Below are 24,867 nucleotides of genomic sequence, written 5' to 3'. Positions count from 1 at the left end.
TTTAAATCTGTGTTATAATCCCATTTATTTCTTTTCCTCCTAATTCTCAATGAGTTGTGCTGTAGTGTTGCATCTGCTGAAACATTTTCTTCTAACATCCATGGAAATTATAATTTGTGCTGGTTTCATGATTGTGCAGGTGACTGTCACAGCAAGTGCTAGATGAATATGCTCTGCATGTCTGTGTGTGTGTGTGAGTGCAATATATCCTAACAACATAAAAGAGAAATAATCTCCACTAAGAAATACTCAAAAGTAAGGATTAGTACGTGCACATTTTGGTTTTCCATATTTGAAGTAACAGATCTAAGTGGGTTGTAGAGTTTTATTTTGGTTATGCTTGGGCTTGTTCACTGCCCCTGACAAGATATGTATCAACTCTTTAACTACGGGGAGTCTGACCTGAGATTTTCTACCACAGCATGTATGCATGAGCATGGTTGCTCATTCTCTCACTGTCCACAACTTCTTTTTCTGGGCTCCAGTTACAGTTTCACAAGTGTTATTATACTCACAAGATACACGATGTGATCTGTTACACTCTCTGCAGCGGATGGTGTGGGAGAGGCAAGGGGTGCAAGGAGTGCAAAGACCATGGCTATGCATTCCCTCCTCGGGAATCTGGGAGGACTGTTTTGCCATGACCTTGGTCTGTTTTTTCTCTACATTCTTTGCTGTCCCCAAGCTGTAAGACTGATATATTTGGACAAACTCATTTTGTTAAGTGGAAATCCCCTTAGAAAACTAGGAATAGAAATTGATTGGAACTCTACATGATTAAGTGTTCAGTGATTTTTTTCCATAACCTATGATAAATTTACTTAGGAGCAAAGTCTAAAAACTATTTTTATTATCTGCTTCATATGCTTTCAGCTGGAGTTGTCTGAATTCTCCCTATACTTACTATGACAGGATAGTTAACAGTGGCTTGGCCAATGTGTTAAAAGCTATGTTTACAAGAAGAATACATCAATGATTTTCCTTTACCAGAGGTTTTGTTTCCAGTTTTAAATAGCTATCTTAAGAGAATCTTAAGTATGTTGCATGTTGCTCTCTCTTTTAAAAGAGGAGAAAGAAGCTGAAGAAGTTATCAAGGGAATACAAAGAGGGAGAGAGGGAAGTGCCAGTTTATGAATTCTTAAGCCTATGAATGACTATGCTAACCTATAGAAGTAATTAAATCAGTAGAAGAAAGAGCTATATTTTTAACAAGCAATGATTCCTTTGTTTAGGGGACACCCTAACTTGCCAGGTCACTTGCTTGCCATGTGAAAATACCAGGCAGAAAGCAAAAATGTGTATTATAAAATGATCACTGAAGAAAACATGGATTGATTATGTTTGGGTCACAGGCACAAACCTTTTGGTGTTGTTTTGCCCACAACTCTACGAATTGACACCAAGCACAAAACAAAAGGGCTTTACATTCCCAACAGATACCATCCCTCAGTCAGGGGCACAGGCTGCCATGAAATGCCATCCCATTCCTGTTAAACAAAAGGGCTTGGAATGAGAAGCACTGAACTATTCTCCAGATGTTTATCTCTTCGATTTAACATTCCTTCATTTATGTGTGAGGCAAATACCTGCCAAGTACAGTATTTTATTTAACCCCAGGTTCTTTTGAAGCAAGTAATAATGGAGAAATTGAGGAAGGAAATTTATTTCAGCTAAAGTTTTTTTCAGTTTGGTTGAGGAGATGTAACCTGCAGCAACTCTCTGAATTTAGGGCAGCTGAGAGTGTGGTGGAAGCCAAAGGTATATTGGCTTGCTCTAATACCTCAGTCAAGAAGTTGAATTTTATGTGCCAGGCAGGGAATGAAAAGCTACAGCATTTTAGGGGTGAAGCCAGGGCCAAAATACCTCATGGTAACTTGCTCCAGTGCAAGAGTGCCTTGTCTCCCTGTGAAATTGTGTGTAATAAATTTCCTGCTGATGCTGTATCAGCAAGTAATTGCTTTTACTGTATCTTAAAAGCTTTTCATACTTTTAAGTTCTTCAGTGCTCTTTAAATTTTATATATTGCTTTGAGTAACTGTCCTTCACACTTAAACCCCCTTCTGCTTCCAGCCTTACTGAAAGTGAACCCTGCATAAGAAAATTACTGCTGTGCTTGGAAGAGGTTTGCTGGCTAAACACTTCATTCGTAGATATATAGCTCAATAACTGCATCCTTTAAAAGAGATCGTGAGTTATGTACCATTTGAAGCATTTTCAGATGAAAGTCTCTTGCTCCCTTTCTTCTCCATATTGCTTCCCTCCCCTTCCTCAAAAGGAAGGAGAAAATGGGATGTGGGGAGGTGTGTGGATTTATTTAAAACTATGTAAAACATAATATTCAGCTGTTTGTGGGGAAACATATCTAGCTATATCATTCATAGATCAATTCTGGCAGGAGTTCTCTCAACCGTATACTCTAGATCTAGTCATTCCATTGGTTACAGTTCCATTTTATATCAGTATTACATTCTTACAGTGTCAGCAGTGTTAAGCCCAAGTGATTTTATTTCTGAACCCTTTTTTAAAAACCATATTTTTAGCTTAATCTATTTCTTCGTTGCACAGTGATTTAAGAGGTATTCAATCCATTTCTCAAATTTTTGGCTGGGAAGAAGCTTTTGGGATTTTTCAGAGAAGGGTCATACAGTTAAAAGCAACAATAAGTCTCAAAGACACAGAAAGGAATCACTCCTTAAGGAAAGCAATTCAATATGAATATTTTCTTGCATTTGTTAAAAAACCCCACTTTTTTTGTAGGCATAATGTTAATATCCAGCTGTTTTTAATGAACTTCTTGGGTTATACTCTTTTCTGTTTTCCGTTCCTTCAGGCTGCTTTAGTGAAAAGAGAAGAGTTCCATTTGTAAAGCGACCTGAGGCTACTATAAACATGCAAGAAAAGAGAGCTTTAAAAGCATGTGTGAGACTCATCAGAAAAATCACAAGTAAAATTCTAGCCCCTCAGATGCCCAGTTTTTTTCTATTATTATTTTATAATGTGCAGCCAGAAAGTAGAGATTTTGTGGAATCTTGTTTAAGATAGTGGTAGATTCCCAGTGACATTAATACAAACAGGTTCAGACCTTCTATATTAAATTGTTGTCTCCTATTGAGCATTTTGGGTGGCTTGCTTGGAACAAAGTTTGCAATTGAATTTACAATACTAACACCAACTCAGCAGTGGAGCAAGTATTTTATTTTCTGTTTATTTGCTACATTCTTCAATGCAAGCCTTGGTGTTTTAGCCAAAAGCTTATTACGTACATCTAAAATGCTTATATCTTAGCCCGTCTAATAACTGCATGCAGTTAAGATCTTGAACACGAAGTACAGTTATTGTAGTTTCATTGATGACCTGATATACTCAAGGTATACCAAGGCAGACCTAAAAAAGAACATTTTGAAAACTTGCAGGAAATAATTGATCAAGTAACTACATAGTTCCTGTATGTAGGACACGCTAGAATTTGTGTAGCCTAAAGCAGAATGTTCCTTTCAAGAATTTTTTTTTTCCCAAACCTCAAAAAGTATTTAATGAAGAATTCAGAACTCAGTTTAGCTTTCTTTGAGTCTACAATATCGCAGGAGCCGTTGCATAAGTCAGATGGTTATTTAAAGGTACTGCCTGTATTAGAAAATTTACTTTTTTACAAATCAGCTTGATTAAATCAGTTAATCAGCTTATTGCTTTATTTGTTTAATGTCTGTTGTGTTTTAAGGTAATTGTTACTGTGGTCTTCTGCGTAAGAAGGCAGCCTCAATTCTATAGTGGCTTACTAGGTGCTACACTATTCAGCTACTGCAGCAGCTAATGCAGTGGGATGAGATGAGAGGTCAATGTGGATTCCCTGGATGATTACCCAGCCAAGCAGCAAGTAGCTGGTGTGGTCCTAGGACCTCCCCTCCTTCCTGGGTGGCTCTGACTGGTGCAGGGAGTGAGAGGGAGAAGCAGCTCTCTGGTGTTGAAGCTGGGTTGGTCATAGTCAACCCAGTTACACAGTGCTATACCATGAGCTGTGCTGGGCTGCACGGTAGGGAGATTCATCAGGAGCTGAGCTACCCTGGACCATCATCACTCCACTAGGTTATGAGTTTCCTTCTGGAGGGGCAGAGAGGCTAAGCAATACTTCCAAGCATGAGCTGCCAAGGGGATAGTATTTCTGGGGCAGAAAGCTAGCAAAAAGACACCTGTCCTGAGTTCAAGTCCATCTAATGTGTCTAAGACCTGAGAGATTGATATAATGTCTGCTGAGTGCCTCTGGAGCCAGTGTAGGGCTGACAAAAGACGTGCAAATGCATAGCTAGCAGGACTTTATGAACCCAAGTAAATATATTGAAGTAAAATATCCTGTGGTATGTTACTCAGGCTTTTCTATTACCCATGGTATTTGTTTGCCTGTTACTTTTGGTGACGGCAGTTGCCTAATTATATTGAACATCTTGAATAGTTAGTCAGAGGAAAATACTGTCTATGAGTATGTAAAAGGACTACATCCTTGACTGAGAATAAATTGGTGTCCAGTGTGCATAGACTGTGAATTGGTCAGAAAGAAATCATGTTGTTTTCCATTCTCACCTTGAGTAATAACGCTGTCTGAGCTGTGAAGAATCTAGATAACTGGAAATTAAAGACTGAAGATATTCAGATGGAGCTGCTGCTTTTTCTGGAGTGTTTCACACCAATAAACAAGCTCTTTTAGAAGAACTTGAATTTAGCTGGTAATAAAGATTATCCAGACAAGCTGGTCTCAGTTTTTAATTTGAAGTTATTAGAGTTAATTGTAAGAAGAATGTGATTCAGAGTAGCTTTAAATACTACTTTTCGTGGTAAAAAAATTTCTAGAAATGCAAAGGAAAGTTGTATCAAGAGTAGATGTTACTTTTTACATTTTTACTTTGGTGAATTTAATGTTACTCAGTCAGCTTTCCAAAAAATCAGTTATGCTGTTGTGCTTCCTATGCGACAGGCTGCAACTGAACCTCATTATTCATACAGTATGTCTGTTTGTGATGTTACCAAATCAATTTGTGCTGTATCTATTTAGCACTTATGGGTAGTTTGTGCTCTTTTATGAGCAGAAATAGTCAGCTGGCAATAGTAGAAGACAGAGCACAAAATGGGTGGAGTCCACAACCTCTTCTTTGTGTGGTAGGTCCTTCTTTCATCCACTATCAGATTTTTCCTTGTCTCATCAGTACAAAGCAGATGCTAAGTCAAAAAGCAAATACACTCTTAGTTCTTTATAAATCAATCCTTTTACCTTGTAACAGGCAGAAAGTTAAATGAGGGTAGGGAAAGGTCTCTGTCTTCTCTAAAAGGCAGGAAAGGGCCATGCCTAGCTGTAATAGCGTATTGGATGTAATTCTGCTCAAAGGCATTGGCTTGGCAGGCCAGTCTTGCCAGAGCTCAGGCTAGTGTAAAACAAAGCATAGGGTATTTCTTGTGTTGCTGTGATGTACTTCATAGCATGAGTGAAGGAGCAGTATGCTGTATCAAGCTTGTAAATAAGGAGAAAAAGAAATCTTGAAGGTGTCACTTGCTGATCTATTGCATGTTTAGGAATTGAGAAGAACATGCTCTGTGATAATTTCATACTCTAAAACTGTCCAGTTATCTCTGGATATTTCATACTCTTACTGTCCTGATTTATCTCAGACACTTTTTTTTTTTCACAATTTGGAAATAAGATGACAACCCAAATGGACAGGATATGAAACCAATCAGAGAAGGATGTCAGAATGACTTCTGCAGTTATGCGAGTACAGTTGGATGCAGTGCAGTTAACTGTTCCTCTCTGCCTTGCCCCTTTTTTGCTTTCCTTGTAAAGCACCTAGGTGTACTTACTGACCTTTGGCAGTTGATGCTATAAATGTATCTACTGAGTACAAATTCCAGTATAGTCCTTCACTGCCAGTTGTTACCTACCTCTCCAATGCTTGCAGATAATGCATCCTTTCACAGGAGTGGGCTTCACTGTTCCTCATTAAAAAGACAAAAAGTTCTTTTCTTTTTTCCCCTCATTGCCTGATGAAACTTGCTCTCTGAAACTTAGTTTGATTTTATTTCCAATTCTTAGCTGTGCAAAATGCACTGGGAATTAAATTACAAAGCTGATGTTACCTCATGTTCTGTAAACTAGTTCCCTGAGGCATTTCATCACTGTGCACACTTGAGACTTTACAGTGTTGCAGCAGAGCTGCAAAGTGCCTAAACGAAACATTATGCCATTATTAAAAACAAAATAATAACCAAAATAAAAATAGGTTAAAAGGGGGAGAAATTCTTCCAGACAGGTCTGTAGGCAGAACTGCCAAGTGCCACATATCCCTGGTGACATGCCTTTGGCAAAGATGTCCTGGAACCCTGCTGCAGTCTGTGGGGAGGCAGCCGGGATTCCCTTGTGAGTTGTCCTGCCCACTAAGCAGTGCTTTCTCCCCGTTGGATCCCAGCCATGGTGCTAAAGCCACAGCTGGGGTGCAGATGACATAGGAGCAGGACACATGCTGCTGCTCTCGGAGGGGTCCCTAGCCATGAAGCAGAAGGCAGCTGGAGCGGAGGCTAGTCCCAGACATCGCTTCTGGGGTGAAACACAGTGCAGAAGCAGGTGAAACCGCGCCTTGAATCCTGTGTTCAGTTGTAGTTGAGTTACCATCAATAGAGGTATTTAAATGAGGTGTAGATGTGGCACTAAGGGACGTGGTTTGGTGGTGGACTTAGCAGGGCTAGGTTAACAGTTGGACTCTATGATCTTAAAGGTCTTTTTCCATCCTAAATGATTCTATGGAGAAAGAGGAGGAGATTGCTTTGGACTCCTCTTTACCATTGAGCCCTTGCCCAGATGAATTGGATCTGGCACAGCAAGTTCTAGTCCTCTGTTAATACAGTCTTATGTTCTAGTTTCTCATTGCTCCTATTATGTATTATGATCACCTAATATGCATTCTGAATATTTTTTATTATTTCTCATGTTAAATTCTTACCCATATTCTCCACTTTATATGAGGGGTTCTGCTTGTTGTGAAAGGAGCTGTCTTCTGTTAGGTTTGGCTCCTGAAGCCTCTGTTTAGAATTTAGTGGGAGAGGAAGAAAATAAAATTGTGTGTTTCACTAAGTTCTATTTTTTAGATGTTTTTCTTTGCATGAAAATACTAACTAAAAATCATAGATTCGGGTGGACTAAAGGTATATATGTTCATAAATCCGTGTTCAATTCATTCAGTGGGTTTAAGGAAAATAGTTGCAAAAGGTGAAGCACTCATTTCAGCATTAAAAAGGAAAATTAAATTTTAAATACTGTAAATGAAATTATGAGTTAAGCTTTTCCAATGTCCCAAAAGCAAAAGTTATTTGCACAGGAGTAATGCTTAGGTATTTATTCATCTTACACACTACAGCTACTTCCTTCCAGCTGATTCCTGTGGTGACTGCTTCAGAGGTGAAATGGTTTTGTGTAAGCCCCTGAATCTTCTGACTGTATGAAGAGATTTGGGTGAAATTCAGGTGGCAGAAGCTAATCCTGGTGTTGGCAGGTCTCATGCCTGTGCAGCTGCTCAAAATTCATTGCAGAAAAAAACCCTGAGTGTTGAAATTGCAGGAATAGCAGATAAATCTGAAAGTTGGATATTCTGCTCATCTAATCTTCCTGATTAGAGATTTATGTGGCCTTATAGTGTCCAAATCATTCAGCCATCAGTGGTTATTTTCCCACAGCAATGAAATACTGCCATTTTTGCTATGGAAAACACAAGGTAGGACACCATACAGGAAATCTCATCTGGGACCTGAGCAACATGGCCAACACTGGACCATGGTGTTCAGGTCCCTAATCTACTGCTTGTTTTCTCTCATAGAGGCTATCTGCCCACTATTTGCTGCAAGCCATAATGGACAAGAATAAGTAGTATTAAAGAAATAATGTAGATAGTCATAGTAAGCTCTAAATTTTAAGTGCTCTTCCAGTGTCCCAAAAATGCCTCGATGAGCTCCTCTTTTTACATGTTAAAATTTTGCAGAAATTCGCTTCTTTGCAGGAGAAAACTGGACAGGGGTCCGCTACAGTAACAGTCTCATCGTGGCACTGTGACACTCTGTTCATCAGCTGTTGGGTCTCAAGAGTAATATGTAGTCAGGTGCTAAGTAGCTGAGAGGTGCAGTCTTCAGTGCATTCGAGTTCTTGATATGAAGCGTGTAGGTGCAGGGAAAGGCTTCTTTCCACTTGGTCAGTTGGTAAGTTAGAGGGGCAGAGGCTTACAAGCTGTCTTCTGTCACTCATCTTTCCTGCTGTGGGAGCTCTGTTTAAGTCAAACAAGTTCTGGAGAATGCCATCTGGATGGAAAATAACAGAGACTTGAGTTGTCAAAGCCTTAGACCAAAACAGAGAAGAGTGTTGAAATGTTGTCTCCATCCAAAGATTAGGACACAGTATCTTACAGCCTTTAGCTGTAAATGGTGAAATAGTAGGACTCCGTGCAGGTTTTCTGCTGTAAATGAAAACGTTGCTGAGCTGCAAAATCCTTCAGACCAGGCTGGAAGCAAATATGAGAGCAGTTTTGCAGATACTAGATGTAGCCCTGCTGGCGCTCTAAACCATCTCTGCAGAATGTCTGTTGGTGATGAAAATCCCTCCTTACTGACAGGGGGGATTTACACTTCAAAAACTTAAGTTATTTCCTGAAGTTGTAGTAAGTCAGTGATGAAGGCAACTCTTCTGCACTGACCCTCATATGAGACTGCTTTTAGGTCATTGGTGGCTTGATTATGCTCATACAAATGTTTGTTCCAAAAGCATGTTGAAATTCTCTACAGTCTTAATGGACACTGAAAGGTCTGGGATATGTCTTTTAGCTGAAGCAGACATTCATGAGATGCTGCTACTGTTAAGAACCTTGAAAGTAGTGCTGCTTCATGCTCTACTTGCTCAGACAAACCCTTGGTGGCTACAGGGCAGTTCTGAGAGCAGCTGGCTCTTCTGCGTCTGTATTGTTGCTGTGTACTCCTCCTACTGCAACCTGCTTTAGGGGGAATGGGGGAAGCCTTTACCCCAGAGACTAATTTTTGGACTCTAGGAGAAAGCTACAAAAACTTTTACAGGAGAGGTCTACTGGCCTCTGTGTGAATACGTGGTAACCAGGTGATAGATGCAGGAGCAAGATCCTGAGCTGGCTCAGATTCTGGCAGTGGCCAGACTTTCTGGGAGCATAGACAGTGCCCTTGACTACTGCTGTCAGTCACATCAATGTAAACCAGCAGGCATCAGCAAAGTTAATAAATGAAAAAAGCAGGGCAATCAAAAGTGGATTTAATTAGCTATTGGTTCTAATTACAGTGTTGTTTTGTGCCCTACTGGATTTCATATCAGAAAAGTAGTTGGAGTTTATATTATATATAAACATATATAGATATGTTTATATGTAAATAAACATTTATATATGTTTACCAAGGTACGATATAGGAGGTGTATGTATACATATGCATTAAAAATGGACTGAAAATCCTGCTAGCAGAACAAAATGTTGCACATGAAATCCACATGCTGAAGACTTGAAACTGGAGGTTCTGCTTCAGTAAGTCAGTGTTGTCATCTATTATGGGAGCTGGGATGCCAATGTTAACTAAACCAAATTGTTAGTTTTACAGTTCATTAGCAGTCTTGGTGAAATGAGCAGCTCATACTGAGCCATCTGAAAAAGTGTCTGTTTCTAGAATATTCTGAACCCCAACTACAATGTTGAGGAGAGACAGCTGATGTTTTGTCAGTCCTTGTTTGTTTGAATGGAGGCAGTTGGGGTTGCAAAAGAGATCTGCTCATTCAGTACTTGTACTTCATTCTGAGAGCTAGGGATGGTTATTGTTTCAAGACAATTTCTATTTCGCAAAGATATATGGTCTCCTGACACATAGAGGATCTATAAACTAGGTCTGCAGTAAGCTCTTTCACACATTTACTCATTCCTTCTTTGGTTAAATGATTTCCAGCAACACACTTGACAGCCGTAGATGTAAGGGTCCTGCACATCTCTCCCTGGACAAGACCCGTTAGCAGTGTGAGCAGGTCTGGGTGCAAATACACACAGCTAGCTGATTCTTGCTTATCCTGACAAGAAGAATGTAAAAAATGTGCCAGCTTTCAAGGGTCAGGGGCTAAAATATGGATGTGTTTATTGCATATTTTGGTTGTCCTTTTAATAGACAGTTTGACACATTCTTTCGGTGAGCTCTCTGGAAGACAAATAGCTCAAAATGGACACAGGAGAAATCGCTCTTGTCAGGAGTCCCATACATGCAATTACCTTCAGGTGTCAAGTGTACTTAGTGACTGTTGATTTTAATTTTTTTTTGCCGTTCAGACATTTATACCTTGTTGGTGAGCTATTAAATTTTTTTAATATGGACATTCTTAGAGGGAGAAGGTGAAAGATCAGTTGTTTCAGACTTTGCTTTCCCTTATGAAATGCCTGGTATCCCATTGTAGATAAATTTTTGAAGATGCACTTTTGGTCTGCATTTTCAGTCAGCCGTGTGGAAGGATGCCTAAATCTCCTTGCATAACTTAAGCATTGAAAGCTGCTTTTAAGCTTTTCTTCTATGTGTAGGATAGCTAGATTGCTTTGAAAAAAATGGAGGTTTTGTTCCTTTGCTTTTAAGCTTTTTGTGTGTGATATGCTGAACAGTTTTGGAAGTTATTAAATTGGCTAATATACCATGGTACAAAAACAGTGGCAAGATGTGCTTCTTAAAATTACTAGCCTGTGAATGTAATTGTCAATATGCTACTCTGCATTCAAATGAATATTCAAATTTTTTTCAGAATCAAACAACTAATGGAAGGATGAAATGATTGTAGTCAGAAATCAAAAGTCTCAGAATACAGAAGAGAGAAGTACCAAGAAAATGCAGTATGAAATCTACTTTGGATATGACTAGTTTGAAGTTTTTCTGGTGTCTGGGAATGTAAATAATGTACAAAAAATGTGGGAGAGATGATGTAGTCAATTACAGAAAGAAAAATGGATGTTTTATTGTGGATGGACATATTTAGATAAAATCAGTCAAAACACTGCAAAAAAAGAGTTTAAATTAATTTGTGTCGAATGCAGTCAGCTCTTAGTAATTTAATCGAACATAAGATAACCATTTGCTGATCCAGAGACTCCTGGAATTTCATGTCTTGTTTTTCAGTCCCAGCATTTGACTGGTTCTCCAAATCCAAGAAAAACTGGAGATCAGCATTTTTTTTAGTCTGTATAAATGCAGTCTCAACATGACAGCAGTAGAATGTTTAAGCTAATTACGAAAGGAATTACTGGCTTTGTTCGTGTAGGAACTCCTTTAATATTTGCAAGAGTGGTTTAATGATGTGATCTGGCATTCATTCTGCAGTGCATCATCATCAAAAAAAAAAAAAAAAAAGCCCTCCGTTGTTTTTGCCTAAGGGTTGCTGAAAGTTGATTATTCTTCTAATCAGAACCATCACAATCAAGGCAGACAATTAGCTAGGTTAGGTCTCTGCCGACTTCTCCTGTGGCCCTAAGCATCAGATGGCCTTGAGCACTCTAGAATCGTTTCAACAAGTATTTCAGTAATACCTGTTTTGATCCACCTGTTGTCATTAAGACCCTCTTTTCTTCTACTGAAGTGCTTAGTTGCGCGTATGCTTATTTATATTACAGTGATCCTGAAGGCATTAGCTGCCCTTCAGAAGAGAAAGCTCACTAGCTTAGACAATAAATACAGAGTTTAAGTTTCTAGTGTATAGTATGAAATTGTAGACATTATTTTGATATACCATGCATGTGTTTGTGAGTGCGTAGCTAATCCTGTATTTTTATCAGTAACATTTTTTTTCACACATATATTTAAACAGTCAGCTACGTAATTGAAGATACAACTTGGGCGTGTCATGTGGTGAACCTTTGTAAATGACAACATACTCCTGCCAGCAGCCTGCTTCAGTCATTAATTCTGGTTTTCCCCAATTATTTTTGCATGCAGCTGATGCTGTTCTGCTTAGCTGGAGTTCATCTACCCAAGTGGCATACTTGATATCTAAATGAACTAAATATTATACTTAGTAGGTCTGATTCTGTTCCTGTTCATCCCATGTATTTATGTGCTGAAGCAAGGGAGTTGCTCCCTGTTTTGCCCTATTGCAGAAGAAGGTGAAACTTGATGCAGTAGCTCTTGTGGGATGGACATTTTTGTCTACAGATCATGTGTAACTGAAGTGAATGGCAAGCTGTCACGTTAACTTGATCTTCCCCTTTCTCTCCTATATTCTTAGAAATCTTAGTGACTCAATAATGCTTTTCTTTCTTCAGTTTCTAGTCTCCTTTTGTATAGTGTGTGGTTTAGTATTGTTAAAAAATGAAATAAGCCCAATATATTTAAAATATAAAAGGCATGTTTAGCTTTTCTTTAACATAGACAAAAGGAAAAGTAGAGCACAGAAGGTGACTGAACTGGTAATTCCTTTCAACACCTGTCATGACGCTCTGAAGCTTGTTGGTAATATTAACGTCAATGTCATAATATTTCTGTAGTACAAAAATTAGTATGGAGTGACAAAAAAGTTTTTAGGGGTTGTTTTTGGTTTTTTTTTTCTTTTTCACAGTATGGATTCCTTCAGTTATTATTGAATATAAGAATTGCTGCTTGGGTCAGATAAAGAGTTTTACACCAAATTTAATACATTCTTTAAAGTAATGATTCATGTCAAGATGATTCTTTTTCTGTATTTCTCGATGAAAAAACACAGCTTAAGTGGCTGTTTTTTAGCTGTGTGATCTTGCTACCACTGCAAACAAAATTTTGAGGACAGAAGCTGTTTTTTATAGTGTTAGACAGCAGTGTGGTGATACATGAGTTTTATTTGCTTTGGAGAATTTTAACAACAACATTCAGCAGACAAAAAAGTCTAATTTAAAGGTATAGCAATGAGTGAAACAATGTTTAGCCAATCAACCCCAACATATTAAGAAGTCATCTTCTCTGTTGTGCCACACTGGAAAATTATTTCTATGTTTCAGGTTGAGAAGTTTAAAATAATTGATTTTGAAGGGAAGAACAGGTTTCAATTAGCTTTAATGCAAGTTTACTCATTTGTAATGCATTTACAAGAGTAGATATTCTATACCCTGTGTGTTATGAGCACAGACATTCGAACAGACACATACAACGCACACATACATAACTGATACTAACCGTTTGAGCCGACTTAGTCTCTTGCTGTCTAGGTATTTAATCAAGAGCATCATCTCAGCACATAAAAGCAAGAAAATTACATGGGTGAAGTGAATTAAGCTTTAATGTTTGAACACATAGGAATTACGTGCTGCCACCTACATTCAGTTTACTGGTTAGATTGATGGTAGCGTATTGATAAAGTCTTGGGTCGTTTTTTATCTTGCTTAGCATAGGGATAGTGGTGGTGATGTCATGACCTTCTAATGGACCAAAGACCCATATTTAAAATGTTAATCCTGGTAAGAATTTTTTCTTTTGTGCAATAAAAGGTGCCCACTCATTAAAGTAAAAGCTTTTTAACCCTTTCCGTCTGTGGATTAAGAGTCAAGTATTGACTGCGAAGATATCTGTAGTTCAGTTTCCCGGAGATAGAATGATTAAATGAAAGTCATAAGAGGAATTACTGTAATAACATTGGTAATGAATGATTCTTAACATGAAGTTATTTGTTACCATGTTTCATATCATAAAGTGCTGTGTTCACACATTCTTCTTTGGCTGAGGTAGTTTTCCTGTGACATCAGCATAATAATGAATAATTTTATACCCCTGTGTAGTCCATGCAGATTCACTGCTTTGTTGAATACTTTCTGCACAGTTAGGCCTCAATGCAGGAAAGCATTTAACCATTTACCTAAATCCTTCGGCTTAGTATGTGTTTAATTCTAAAGCATCAGCTTAATTGCTGACTTGAACAGAGCTGCTTATTAGAACAGAGTCCCTTAATAGTTGCATATCTGTAACCTTTTGGGAACTTTGGAGCTACTGTGTCAGGATGTATTTTTTACATCAGTCACAGCTATTACTTAAATAAAGAATAAATATTCATGTGCTGTTACAGAATGGTTACAGACTATTCTATAATCTAACAAAAGGTGTCTTAACATAAATTTAAGTGCATTTAAATGCCTGAATTAAAACATGCCAAGGTGTAAGTAAGGGGGAAAATGCACTAAAAAGCTGAAGATGCTTGATCATTAACAGAACTAGTTCATAAACAAAGGCAAAATAACATGAAATGGAAAAAAAACCCAACCCAAAACCAGTTAAGCAGCTTGATTCAGCAACTCAGAAAAAAGTCCAATAGCTTAGCAAAAAGCAGTAATTTTCTATTGGCTTATTTCTTTCTGTAATCCAAGGAACTGTTAACCTTTTGTAAAGGATTTGGAAGGTGTAGGCTGCTTTGTTTCTTTGATGTAAAAGCTAAAGTACGTGGACACATTACCATACTTCATTAGTGTCTTAACAAATTAAAACTTATTTTTAATATATCTAAAACCATTATTTGTATTTCATTTGACATATTTAACGTACAAAATAATTGAAGTGGGGTGTTTTTGTTGCTGTTGGTTTGGTTTGGTTTTTCACTTCATTGATGAAGGGAAATGTTAGGAAAACAAAGCAAATGACCTCCAGCTGTTCAGCATGTTATCTGCAAGTTTGGTGGATACCAAAGCCTTAAATTACCTTTTGCTCCTGGGAACTTGGAAGGCATAATTTAGGAGAAGATTTTTCACTTGAGGGAAGGAAGTAGAGGTCTCTACATGTGTTTCTTGCTATGTGGTAGGAAAAAACAGGTGTAAACAAAGTTGTTGGATTACGTTTGCTGTGCTGTGAAGATTACTGCAATATCTTTGGGCATAGATAACCTCTCAACAACCTTAGAGAGCAAGCCTGAGCAGTAGAATAGTGTTCCTGAAGAAATGACCATCTGAATAGGAAGTGTGCATCCTTAAAAGAACAGGACAAGCTGAGCAATATAAAAGTCTAAGATATCTTTGAAGTGCAATGAAAGACTTTTCAGTCGTATTATTTTTGTTATGAGTCAGAACGTACAAAATGAAAGGATAGATCTTGAGGTCTGTATTCTGTTACAGTCAATCCTTAGCTAAACTTGTGTTGCAGACAGTAGAAAACTAGGCAGCCTTCATTTGTCTAGGCTTTTTTATGTGGCAGCCTCCCTGGAGAGCTGGCGAGATGCACTTAAACAGACATCTAGCAGATTCTTTATCTTAAGTGTTTATTTTGATTAAAATTATGAACTGAGATAATAAAAATCTGCTTTTTCTCCAATGAGTAAATTTGTCTCCACAAAATCTTGTGTTTGAAGGGTTGATGAGGTGTGCTCTTGCCTCTGACTGCTACAGGTAGGAAAGGTGAAAACGTTCAATTGATAAACATCTGAAGATGATTGCATTTGATTAGACATTTGTAATCAGCTGTATAATTTATTATCACTCTTTTTCTAAACAATGCAGCATCACATATTATAAATTACTTTCTTAGCTATGAAATTCATAGTACAAATTGTATCCCTGGTAGAAAGATGTGCCTCAGGTGTCAGGCTCAGAAATTCAGAGAAAGGAGCAGGAACCAAACTGTACAACTCACTGTCCACAGACTGTAGTACACCAAATTCCAAAAGTTTCCAGGAATTCAAAAAATCACCAGACCAACAGATGAAGAAACAAGGAGACTGGCTTCAGCCCAATCATTTTTGATTCACGATGTTGTTAGAGACTCCAAACACAAGTCTCAGGCTGCCTGTAGTATCTGATTGGATGTGTTACCTTTCAGATTATGTTACTAGCGTCTTCAACACTGAAGTTTGCCCTGTAAATCTAAGTGATGCTTTTGACAGAATAGTGACTCTTCCTTTACCTTCCCCTCCTTTCTCCCTTCGTACATCTCTGCAAGTTAAACGCCCATAGCAATAGAAAATCGTTAGCCAGGTAGAGTCTGTAATCATGAGGATTAAAGCTATAAGAGCTGGGACAGCTTATAATGAGAGCCTGAACTCTTTGGTAGCACTGCTATGACATGTTGTGCCCCTTTATCACCCTTATCATCCGCAGCATGACTGTGTCACTGAAGCCCCAAGATGCAATGAGTGCTTTGCTTTAGAGGCTGCAGTAAAAGAGAAATACTAAGAGATCAGGTGAAAGTCATTTGTGTCAGCTTTGAACAAATTTTACAAATGCAGGGTCTGAGGAAACAGTCGTAACAAGCGGAATGGAAAATGTCCAGCTCATCGATTAGAAGGTGCAGAATGATACAAAGTTAAGTGGGTGAGGATCTTGCAGTACTTCAGAATCTCTGGAGTACTCAGATTTATAGGTGGGAAATAAATGTTGATTTGTTTATTCCCTCCTTCATAGGAAGCAAGCAATTAGTTTGTATTTTTTAATGTTTGCATTATCATTGAACATATATTTTTCTCTAGTGCCTGCTATAAAAAGCTAATATAGAACCCAGCTGTACAAATAAACACAGTTATGAGTGTAATAGGGAAGTGATTAACAGTAAGTGGAGTAAACACATTTTTGCAGAATTTATTTCTTAAAGAGCTTCTAAAGCATAAAACCAAATAAAAGATGTCTGTACTTTAAATTCAGTGTCATTGTTAACTGTTATGATGTAACTGAAATTTTTGTTTAACAATAACATCAGAAAAAAGATACTTCAGGTCTTTGAATTTAATGGAATTAACATATGCCATTCAAAGAACTCTTTAAATAAAAACTTTACATTTTAAATAGGACATATGCCTTTTCTATTGAAACCTACTCCTTTCCTCCTGTGTTTTGTAGGGGTTTTTTGCCATGATTCTGGTAATTGAAGCTTCCTCCTGAATGTAGGTTTTCTTTATTTTGGAAAGGATGTGTTTCAGATGAGGCGCATTAAAAAATTTTCAACAATCAGTTTTTACTAAGAACCAAACCAACAACAACCCCTCCCCTCAAAAAAACCCTCAAATCAAACCCACAAAAAACCCAAAGCTGAGATTTTTTTTTTTTATTTTTTTTTTTTAGCCTCCCCAGAAATCTAATGCTTTTACCATACTGGTTTTGAGGAGATTTCTTGGTTCTGGAAGTTAAGAGAATTAAAAGGTTGTAAGCGGTCACCTGCAGGATAGCTGTAAACTTTCATAGCAGGGGAAAAATGAAGACTGAGAAAGCAAAGCCTGAGCAGTTACTTTACCAGTGTTATAAAGCTTAGCCTGTTTTATTTAAGGACAGTTTCCAGATCAATTGCTTATGCACAAGTAGGTGCCTCTGACATTTCAAAAGGTTTAGTTTTTGTGTTAGCGCAGAATAAAAATAATTATCATGAGTTTGGTATTTTTTAGTGATGTCTTCTGTTCTGGCCAAACATTCTTTGACTCTTCAGAGTGCTTAATAATTCTTTTCTTTAAAAACCTAGATGCTAACTCAAATTGATTTGTTTCATGTTTCTTCCCATGTTCTAGTCCCTATAGTAGATCACTTGACTCATTTAAATAGTCAGTATGAAGTACCCGATATAATGGTAACTGATCAGAGTCTTGTTATTTAACAAGAAAAAAATGCAGCCATCCAAACAGGAAGGCACAATGTTTCTCTTGTACCGTTGGCTGATAAGAAGGGGTAAGGGCATGAGATTCTCCAGGGAGACAGGCCATGTAAAACTGAGGCTTTTTCTCATGAAATCCAGCTTAATACAGCTCTGTTCTTTCTGATTTTAATTTGTTTGGAGTTTTTGCTTTTGAACCCACCCAAATAGTGTAAAGAATCTCCTAGATGAGGGGGACATAGCAGGAATAAAAGGGGAAGGCAGATCTCTCGCAGATGCACGTGAAGTGAAATGCAGGGATATCACTCAGCTTTCTCAAGAAATGTGATAGGCTCTTGCAGACAGTTGTGAAACTGTAATTTGAAGTCTAAAGAGCTCTTTCAAGTGCAGGAGCCTGATTCTGCTCAGCTGTGTAATTGTGATGGAAGGGAGCTAGTTGAAGACAGACACCTGGAAACAAACTTTAGGGAGGCCTGTTCCAGCAGAGTGGGTGGGAGAGGAAAATGAAGGTTACAAATGATAAGTTTCTCTGCCTGATTGATAATGAACTAGTAATAAGTAGCCTTATTATAGTAATAAGTTTCCCATGGAAGCCCAGTGATTGTGGAGAAGCTTTAGCTGAATGCGTGTGACCACATCTTATTTTGATCAGCTGTAGCACAGCAAAGCTGTGTAATTATCATAATCTAACAATTAGCCTGGCATCCTTTCCCAGTGTTTAATTACTCCAATAAATGCTAATTGAATAGAGGACTTAATGACAAGAGAATAAGTTTCTTTCTGCATTGTGTACTTAACTCGCAGTCTTTTCTAGGCATAATTGTTGAAAACTGGCTTTTTTGAACAACAGCCTTGATTAGTTGTTTCTCTTCTGTTTTGTCAGTCAGTGTTTTTTCTACTACATAGTGTTTTCTCATGGTGTTTTGAACTTGTCTTAACTCGTGAAACTGTAACCTAAGGACTAAAAGGTCATAGACAGCCCCTTTATATTACAGGGTTTTTTTGTTTGCTTGCTCAGGCTAGTAATATCCTGCTAGAGATCTAAAATGTCACTGACTTGCTACTGTTAGTAAACCCACTTCTCTTAGCATCTGGAAAATGTTGAATTTTCTTTTGGTTTGAATAGGGCTAAAATTAAAATAGCTCTTTGATTACTTCATTGTTTGTGCATCAGAATCATTGTTGATGTCAGCAGAGCTATGGGAACAGAGTTTGGGAAATGTTGTGACAAAGCCAGTAAAAAGAGCAGAAGAGCATTAAAGAGATTATTTTTGCATAGCACAGAAATAGCATTTTTAAAATTATCTGCAGTAGAATGGTACACTTAATCCCACGACCCCTCAGATAATTAACAACCACAAGATTTCCCCCATCACACATAACAGCTTTAAATTAGTTGAAATGAGGAGGCTTGGACTGCCTAAAAGAGTAATGAGGCACAAGTTACCCTGTGGTGTTCCAGGAGCAGCATGTAGTAGAACTTGGGATGGTCTAGTGCACTACGCTTGCCACCTAAACAGAAGCAAAAAGCTGTGAGTAAGCTCACTAGTGTGGAATGGTAAATAACTGACATCATCACATCCTAAGAGCAATTAAAATGTCCTTTTAAAGAATGTCAGCATTTTCCAGAAAATGTTTGAGGTTTGTGTATTATTGCATATACAAATACATACTTTATATTCATCTCTCTGTTATTAATAATTTAAGCAAACAGTTTCACAACTAGCTAACAGAAACAAACTTCATTTTCAAGCTATTTCTGAAGCTTTTCCTGAGTGTAGAGCATTTGTAAGAGATGTTTCTATTTTCTAATAACATTTAACCTATAGTGAGTCAGCCTTTGTGGGGATACTTATAGGATCTTTTATAGGATCTGCTTTTTTCATGATACTTTTAGGATTGGACTTCTCTCTGAAACCTGGCTCCATTAAATTTAGTTAAAACTGGTTTAGTGGTTGTGAAAGTTAAAAAAAAAAAAAAGTAAAAGTAAAAAAAGGAGGAGCTGGTTGACCAGCAGTTACTGGGATATGCACATGCTGCTCACAGAAGCCTTTTTTCCTCAGGAAACAGGACAAATAACTTTTTGCTATGCTGTTTCTGAAGAACTATGGGTAATTGTGGTTTGTATTTATCCCAAGAAAGAATGGATTCAGAGAATTTAGTTGATGTTGCTTTGCATTTCAGATTATCATTTGAGAGCAAGGCAGCTGGTGTAAGGCATTCAGCAGTGGTAGTGTCCTCTGCAAATTGATGTTATAGGCTGTGCAGGCTCCAGGCAGCAGAATTTGCATCTGAGCCCTTCTGATGCCAGAAATTCTGAAGACCAGAATTTCATAATTCATTGTCAGAGTAGGTATTTGAAGTCTTGTCCTGCTCACAATGAAGCCTTTCCACGTTCATTTGACAGAACATACTGAAATAAAGAAAGGTAGACATAGTAGAAAGAAAATTTTCCAGTACAGTTATCTTGAAGTAGAGCATCTGGTGTGTCAATTTTACAGGAAGGGTGATGGAATACAACTAATCAGATTTGTATGGGAAGCAACAAGCAGAAGCTATTGCATTTTTTTATCTATCTAAATGATAATGGGCAATTAGTGGCGTTTGCTCTTCTTAAACTGGATTTTTATAGTGTTTATTCCAAGAAAGGAAGGAAGAAAGAAACAAAAACCAAACAGAACTGTTGCTGCATTCTAAATATCTGCTTAAATGAATTGTCATTTGTTTCAGTGACCAGCAAAGTTATTAAATTCAAGATAAGCCACATATGCTTCAGAACTTAAAATTATGAAGAGAAACGTGCACACAGTCTGTGTACTTTCATTTGTGCTAATGGATAAACAGAATACAGAAGGCGTTAATTACTCTGAAAATGTTTTTCTAGTCTTGTATTTCTGTGGTTAAAATTACCACGAAGTTCTTTCTCTGAGTCCTGAATACCTGACCATTTCATCAGTGGCACTTGAGCCAGACACAGAAACATCTGTATGACTGTCTTTGCTGGAAGCAGTATGCAAGTTTTGTGTAGCAAGATGATGTTTGTTGCTTATGGAAATGTTTAGGCTTAGAAGCTACTTAACTATCTGTCTCTGTCTTCAAAATGGCTTTTATGGCCCTACCGCCCAATAGCTAGCTTTGTACTATACACATTTCCAAGACACTCTTTGAATGCCACCTGACAAAAACCAAAGGTTAATTGTCTTTGAAGAATAGCTGTTTTGCTGTGTTTAAGCCAGAGTGCACAGAGACAAATGACATGATTTGCAGAAGGTTTGTAGATCCTGTCAGGCTTTCGGAGAAGCCTTTTCAGTTGGTTTATACCACAACAAAATGTTCTGTTACGTAACATCTAGATAGGACTTGTAATGAGATTTGTATAAAGATCCTGATTACCACATGGTTCCAGAAGGGTGTGCAAGTGCAGATGGAGATCTTCCAGAACAGGATGAAGACCTAGCTGAGTAAAGGAAAAGTACATCAGCAGCATTATTAGAGAAAGCAGGAAAGCAAGTTTTCTATTTTGAATTGAACTGGAAAAAAAACCAAACTTATTAAACCTTAAATGCAGTCAACAGGATATCTGCTATTCCTGTCATCTCTACAAATATATTTGTTAATGGGTTCTACCTTCCCTTCATATGTTGTGCTCCTTAGCATATGTTGGCAGCTAAACATTGATAAATGCTTTCGTTTGAAGTGGAACTTTTGTTTCACTTCAATACCTGACATTACACTACTAATAAGAGGTTTTCAGCCTGTGAATGTTAAGCGTATTCCTCTCGGATGTGGTTTAAAATTCTTGGAAATGTGTTTCTGAAGTGTTTCCTTTAAAAGCTTTGAGGAGTCTCAGCTGATTAATTTTTTTGTGAGTTACTCATGGACATCCCTTGCCTTTCTGTTCAGGTTAGAGGCCTTTGTGTTTCCTCTTCAAGATGGTAAATGCAACACACCTCCTTGCAGCTGGGGAAATAAGAATGGTCTCAGTTCACTCCAAGAGGCATGCTGGAGATATTAGCCTTTTTTTGAAAAATAAAACCAGTTCTACATCTCTTCAGTATACATGCTGAGATTTTGATTACTGACTTCTGTAAGATACTACAAGAGGGGAAATAAATACCTGGCTGCTGCTGCTTAGTTGGCTAATAACCTTTCTTCAGTACTGCTGTTACTATATTGAGTGAAGAGTCTGCACTCAGAGCTGCTTGGTACGTGTTTTCCCTGGAGCCAGGTTCACTGCTGTGGCAGCAATTCAGCTAAAGGCCAGTTTAGATCACTTAAAATATACACCATCTTCTCCAGTTTTTAGATGCATAAATGTAAACACCTTCTGGCTATGAGGAATGACCGTGAAAATAGAGAGCAGAAAAGGAAGGACACTGCAATAAAAAGAACTTGGTTGTATGCTCAGACCTGTTTTGCAGGCAGCGCTTGCTTCTTACTTTCCATGTTTCTGACAAGGCAGCGGTCACTCAACTGCTTCAGCACTTAGGAAGTCAGAAATAAGAATGAATCTACTAAAACATGAGTGATCAAAGAGGATGGTTGTGTTGTGGTTTTGTTTGTTTAACAAGAATACTGTAGGGACTTTGTCAGAAGGGAGTCAGATGAGCTCTTTGTGTGCACTATTGGGTAGAACCACTCACCTGGTGCAGATTACAAGTTTGATTTCATTGCTAAGACGGATTTAAGATGTGATCACAAACGCAGGTGTCTGTCTCTCTGTACTTATCATCTCCATCTCCTCCTGTGCAGTCGGATTCTTCTCTTCAATTTCAGCTGTTCAGAACACAGAGTCTGTCTGGAAAATGTCTGTCTAGACTCTCCTTTTGGTTAAAGGAGAGAAATAGCTGCTTCCAGAGTGTGATCCATCTCATTCCAGTGTACTTTGGGCCTAAACAGGCCAGAAGAATTGGACTCAAGTTCTCTCTACTAATTTCAGAGAATGAGGAGAAGCAATTCATACAAGGCTGTTTGAAAGTCTGATGTTAAGGAGACCATACTGATCCTGGATGTCTTGAATTACATAAGTGTAGTTCTGAAAGCATATCGTTTCTGTCACAAAACTGTAATTAAGCATTATTGTGAAGGCACAAGCTGATATAAGAGGTAGCTTTGAGAATCCCTTAAGAAAGCTGCACTGTCTGTCACCTGCATGGTTAAAAAAAAGCACACATACACAAACACACACACATATAAAAAATAGATATTAATTTCTACTTATTAAAACTGTAATTTAAAAAAAAAATCACTGCCAGAATGTGGCTCTCTTATTCGTAACTTGTTAGATACCTTTTTCATAACCTGTAAGAAATGGCATACTGCTAGCTGATACAGAGAACAGACACCAATTTGAAAACAGTACATTACTGCAAATCTGTTAGGACAGTATCTGTTCAGGTGACAGGTTTTGAAAGCACTGGAGTACAAAAACACATTTTTACCTAATGATTTAGATAAATGTAAATTCTCCTGGAAGAACTGTGGTTCCGAGAGGCTTTTCCATGTTACAGAATGGAACTGTAAGGCTGTGCACTGGCTGAAATTATACAGATATGTCATGCGTTGATGCGTGTTCAGTTTTTCTCCTTTAAAAAGTTATTTTATTGAAGTTAAATTATTGTAAGGGTATGAAAATGTGTAGTTTGCTCTGAATTTATCCTTGGAGGGCCAGCAGATTATTGCTTTTTCTCTGAAATTAGATAGAAGGATCCAGATGGCAGATTTCAAGCCCATCAGGTGTTTAAAATATGCCCCTCAGCTAAAAAGAAGTATTATAGTTAAATCTGTCATGGCCTTTTTATTCCTTTGTGGTACACTTGACAACTGCAGCCATGAAAAAGAGAAGCTACAAGTAGCCCAGTCAGCCTGAAGTGGAGTAGGTCAGTGGTTGGTTTCTTTGGCTGCCCCAGGGAGTTTGATAGACTTACAGACCCGGTCTATGGAATCATTAAATCCATCATGGTGTAAGCTCCCATGGAGGCAGTGAATTTGTTCCCATGGTTTCTTCCAGATACTATGGCAGGCATTAGAGAAGTAATGTAAGTGAAACATGGAGGGGAGAAAAAAGGACACCCTCCCTGTCACCAGGAAAACAATAATCTCACATCTCTAAGAAGTTCTCAGTAATAATAATAGTAATAATAAAGTGTATCTGGGCTGGTGCCTTGCACTGCATTTCTCAGCTGGCACTCATTCAGAACTGTCACATTAGGCTGAGTGCTGATAATTTGTATCCCAGAATCCTTTTATCTGAACAGAGCAATGTCTCCACTGTGTACTTTTGGCAAAGGAAATGCACTGCTTTTCAGTATCTTTACAAAGCGATAGAGGCTTTTCTTTGCATCTTGACAAACTGCTGCTAATCATGAAGATAGAGTAAACCTGTTTGTGCTCTTGTAGTAACTATAAGTACTCACAGTCAAATCAGCTTTCAGCATAGGGGTGATTACTGTCTGATTCAGAGAAGAGGATATGTTTGAGTTATTTATATGCATGCATATGAAGATGTTTATATAGATGCTGATTTGGGAAGGCTGGTACAGTTTTGGCTTCTTCTCTGCTTCTTGCTTGTTTCTTCAGTTAAAAACAAGAAAAAACCCCACAACCAAATAAAGCAGACACTTTGATTTTTTTATTCAATAAACTGTAGGGAAAGGTAGCTATAACTTGGTGAGAATTAGCTCTCTTGTAAAAGAAGAGAGCAAAACCTTTATCCAGAAGCTTGTAAGATCATAGTCTTGCATAAACAGTCTTTGATAGCTCTGGTGAATTGTAAAGATTATTTTTGAGAGTAAATGCACATGGCTGGAGTGAAGTGTCATTAGTGCTGCCCCTTTCATGAGAATGTTACTCTGCAACAACGTTATCATGAGTTAACTGTGCTTACATCTAACCTCTTCCTGTGATTTTTAGATTCCAGCGGGGCGACTACCACATTGATGTCTGCATCAATGACTACCTGGATGTGTTCTGCCCTCACTACGATGATTCAGTTCCAGAAGATAAGACCGAACGCTATGTTCTGTACATGGTGAACTTTGATGGCTACAGCTCCTGTGATCACACTTCCAAAGGGTTCAAGAGGTGGGAATGTAATCGGCCGCATTCCCCAAACGGACCTTTGAAATTCTCAGAAAAGTTCCAGCTCTTCACGCCCTTCTCACTAGGATTTGAGTTCAGGCCAGGCCGGGAATATTTCTACATCTGTGAGTATATAGAGATTTACCACTGTTGCACAGCAGATGCAAGAAACTTAGCTAATTTTTCACCTATGCTGTGTGGAAATACAGGGGG

The 24,867-nt window shown here is 38.1% G+C and overlaps 1 protein-coding gene across 2 annotated transcripts in view; it reads left to right on the top strand.

Annotated features, from left to right (window-relative positions):
• EFNA5 (ephrin A5) overlaps positions 1 to 24,867 on the top strand; it is a 218,471-nt gene that overhangs the window by 146,974 nt on the left and 46,630 nt on the right. For both annotated transcript variants that reach the window (XM_030471089.1, XM_030471088.1), the window contains exon 3: positions 24,487 to 24,779. In XM_030471089.1, the coding sequence (XP_030326949.1) occupies positions 24,487 to 24,779 (293 nt within the window). The remainder of the gene's footprint in view (positions 1 to 24,486; positions 24,780 to 24,867) is intronic.

The sequence above is a fragment of the Strigops habroptila genome, chromosome Z, assembly GCF_004027225.2.
Source record: "Strigops habroptila isolate Jane chromosome Z, bStrHab1.2.pri, whole genome shotgun sequence".
NCBI classification, from domain to species: domain Eukaryota; kingdom Metazoa; phylum Chordata; class Aves; order Psittaciformes; family Psittacidae; genus Strigops; species Strigops habroptila.
The sequence above is the reverse complement of the archived record's forward strand: the minus strand, read 5'-3'. Positions and strand labels throughout refer to the sequence as shown.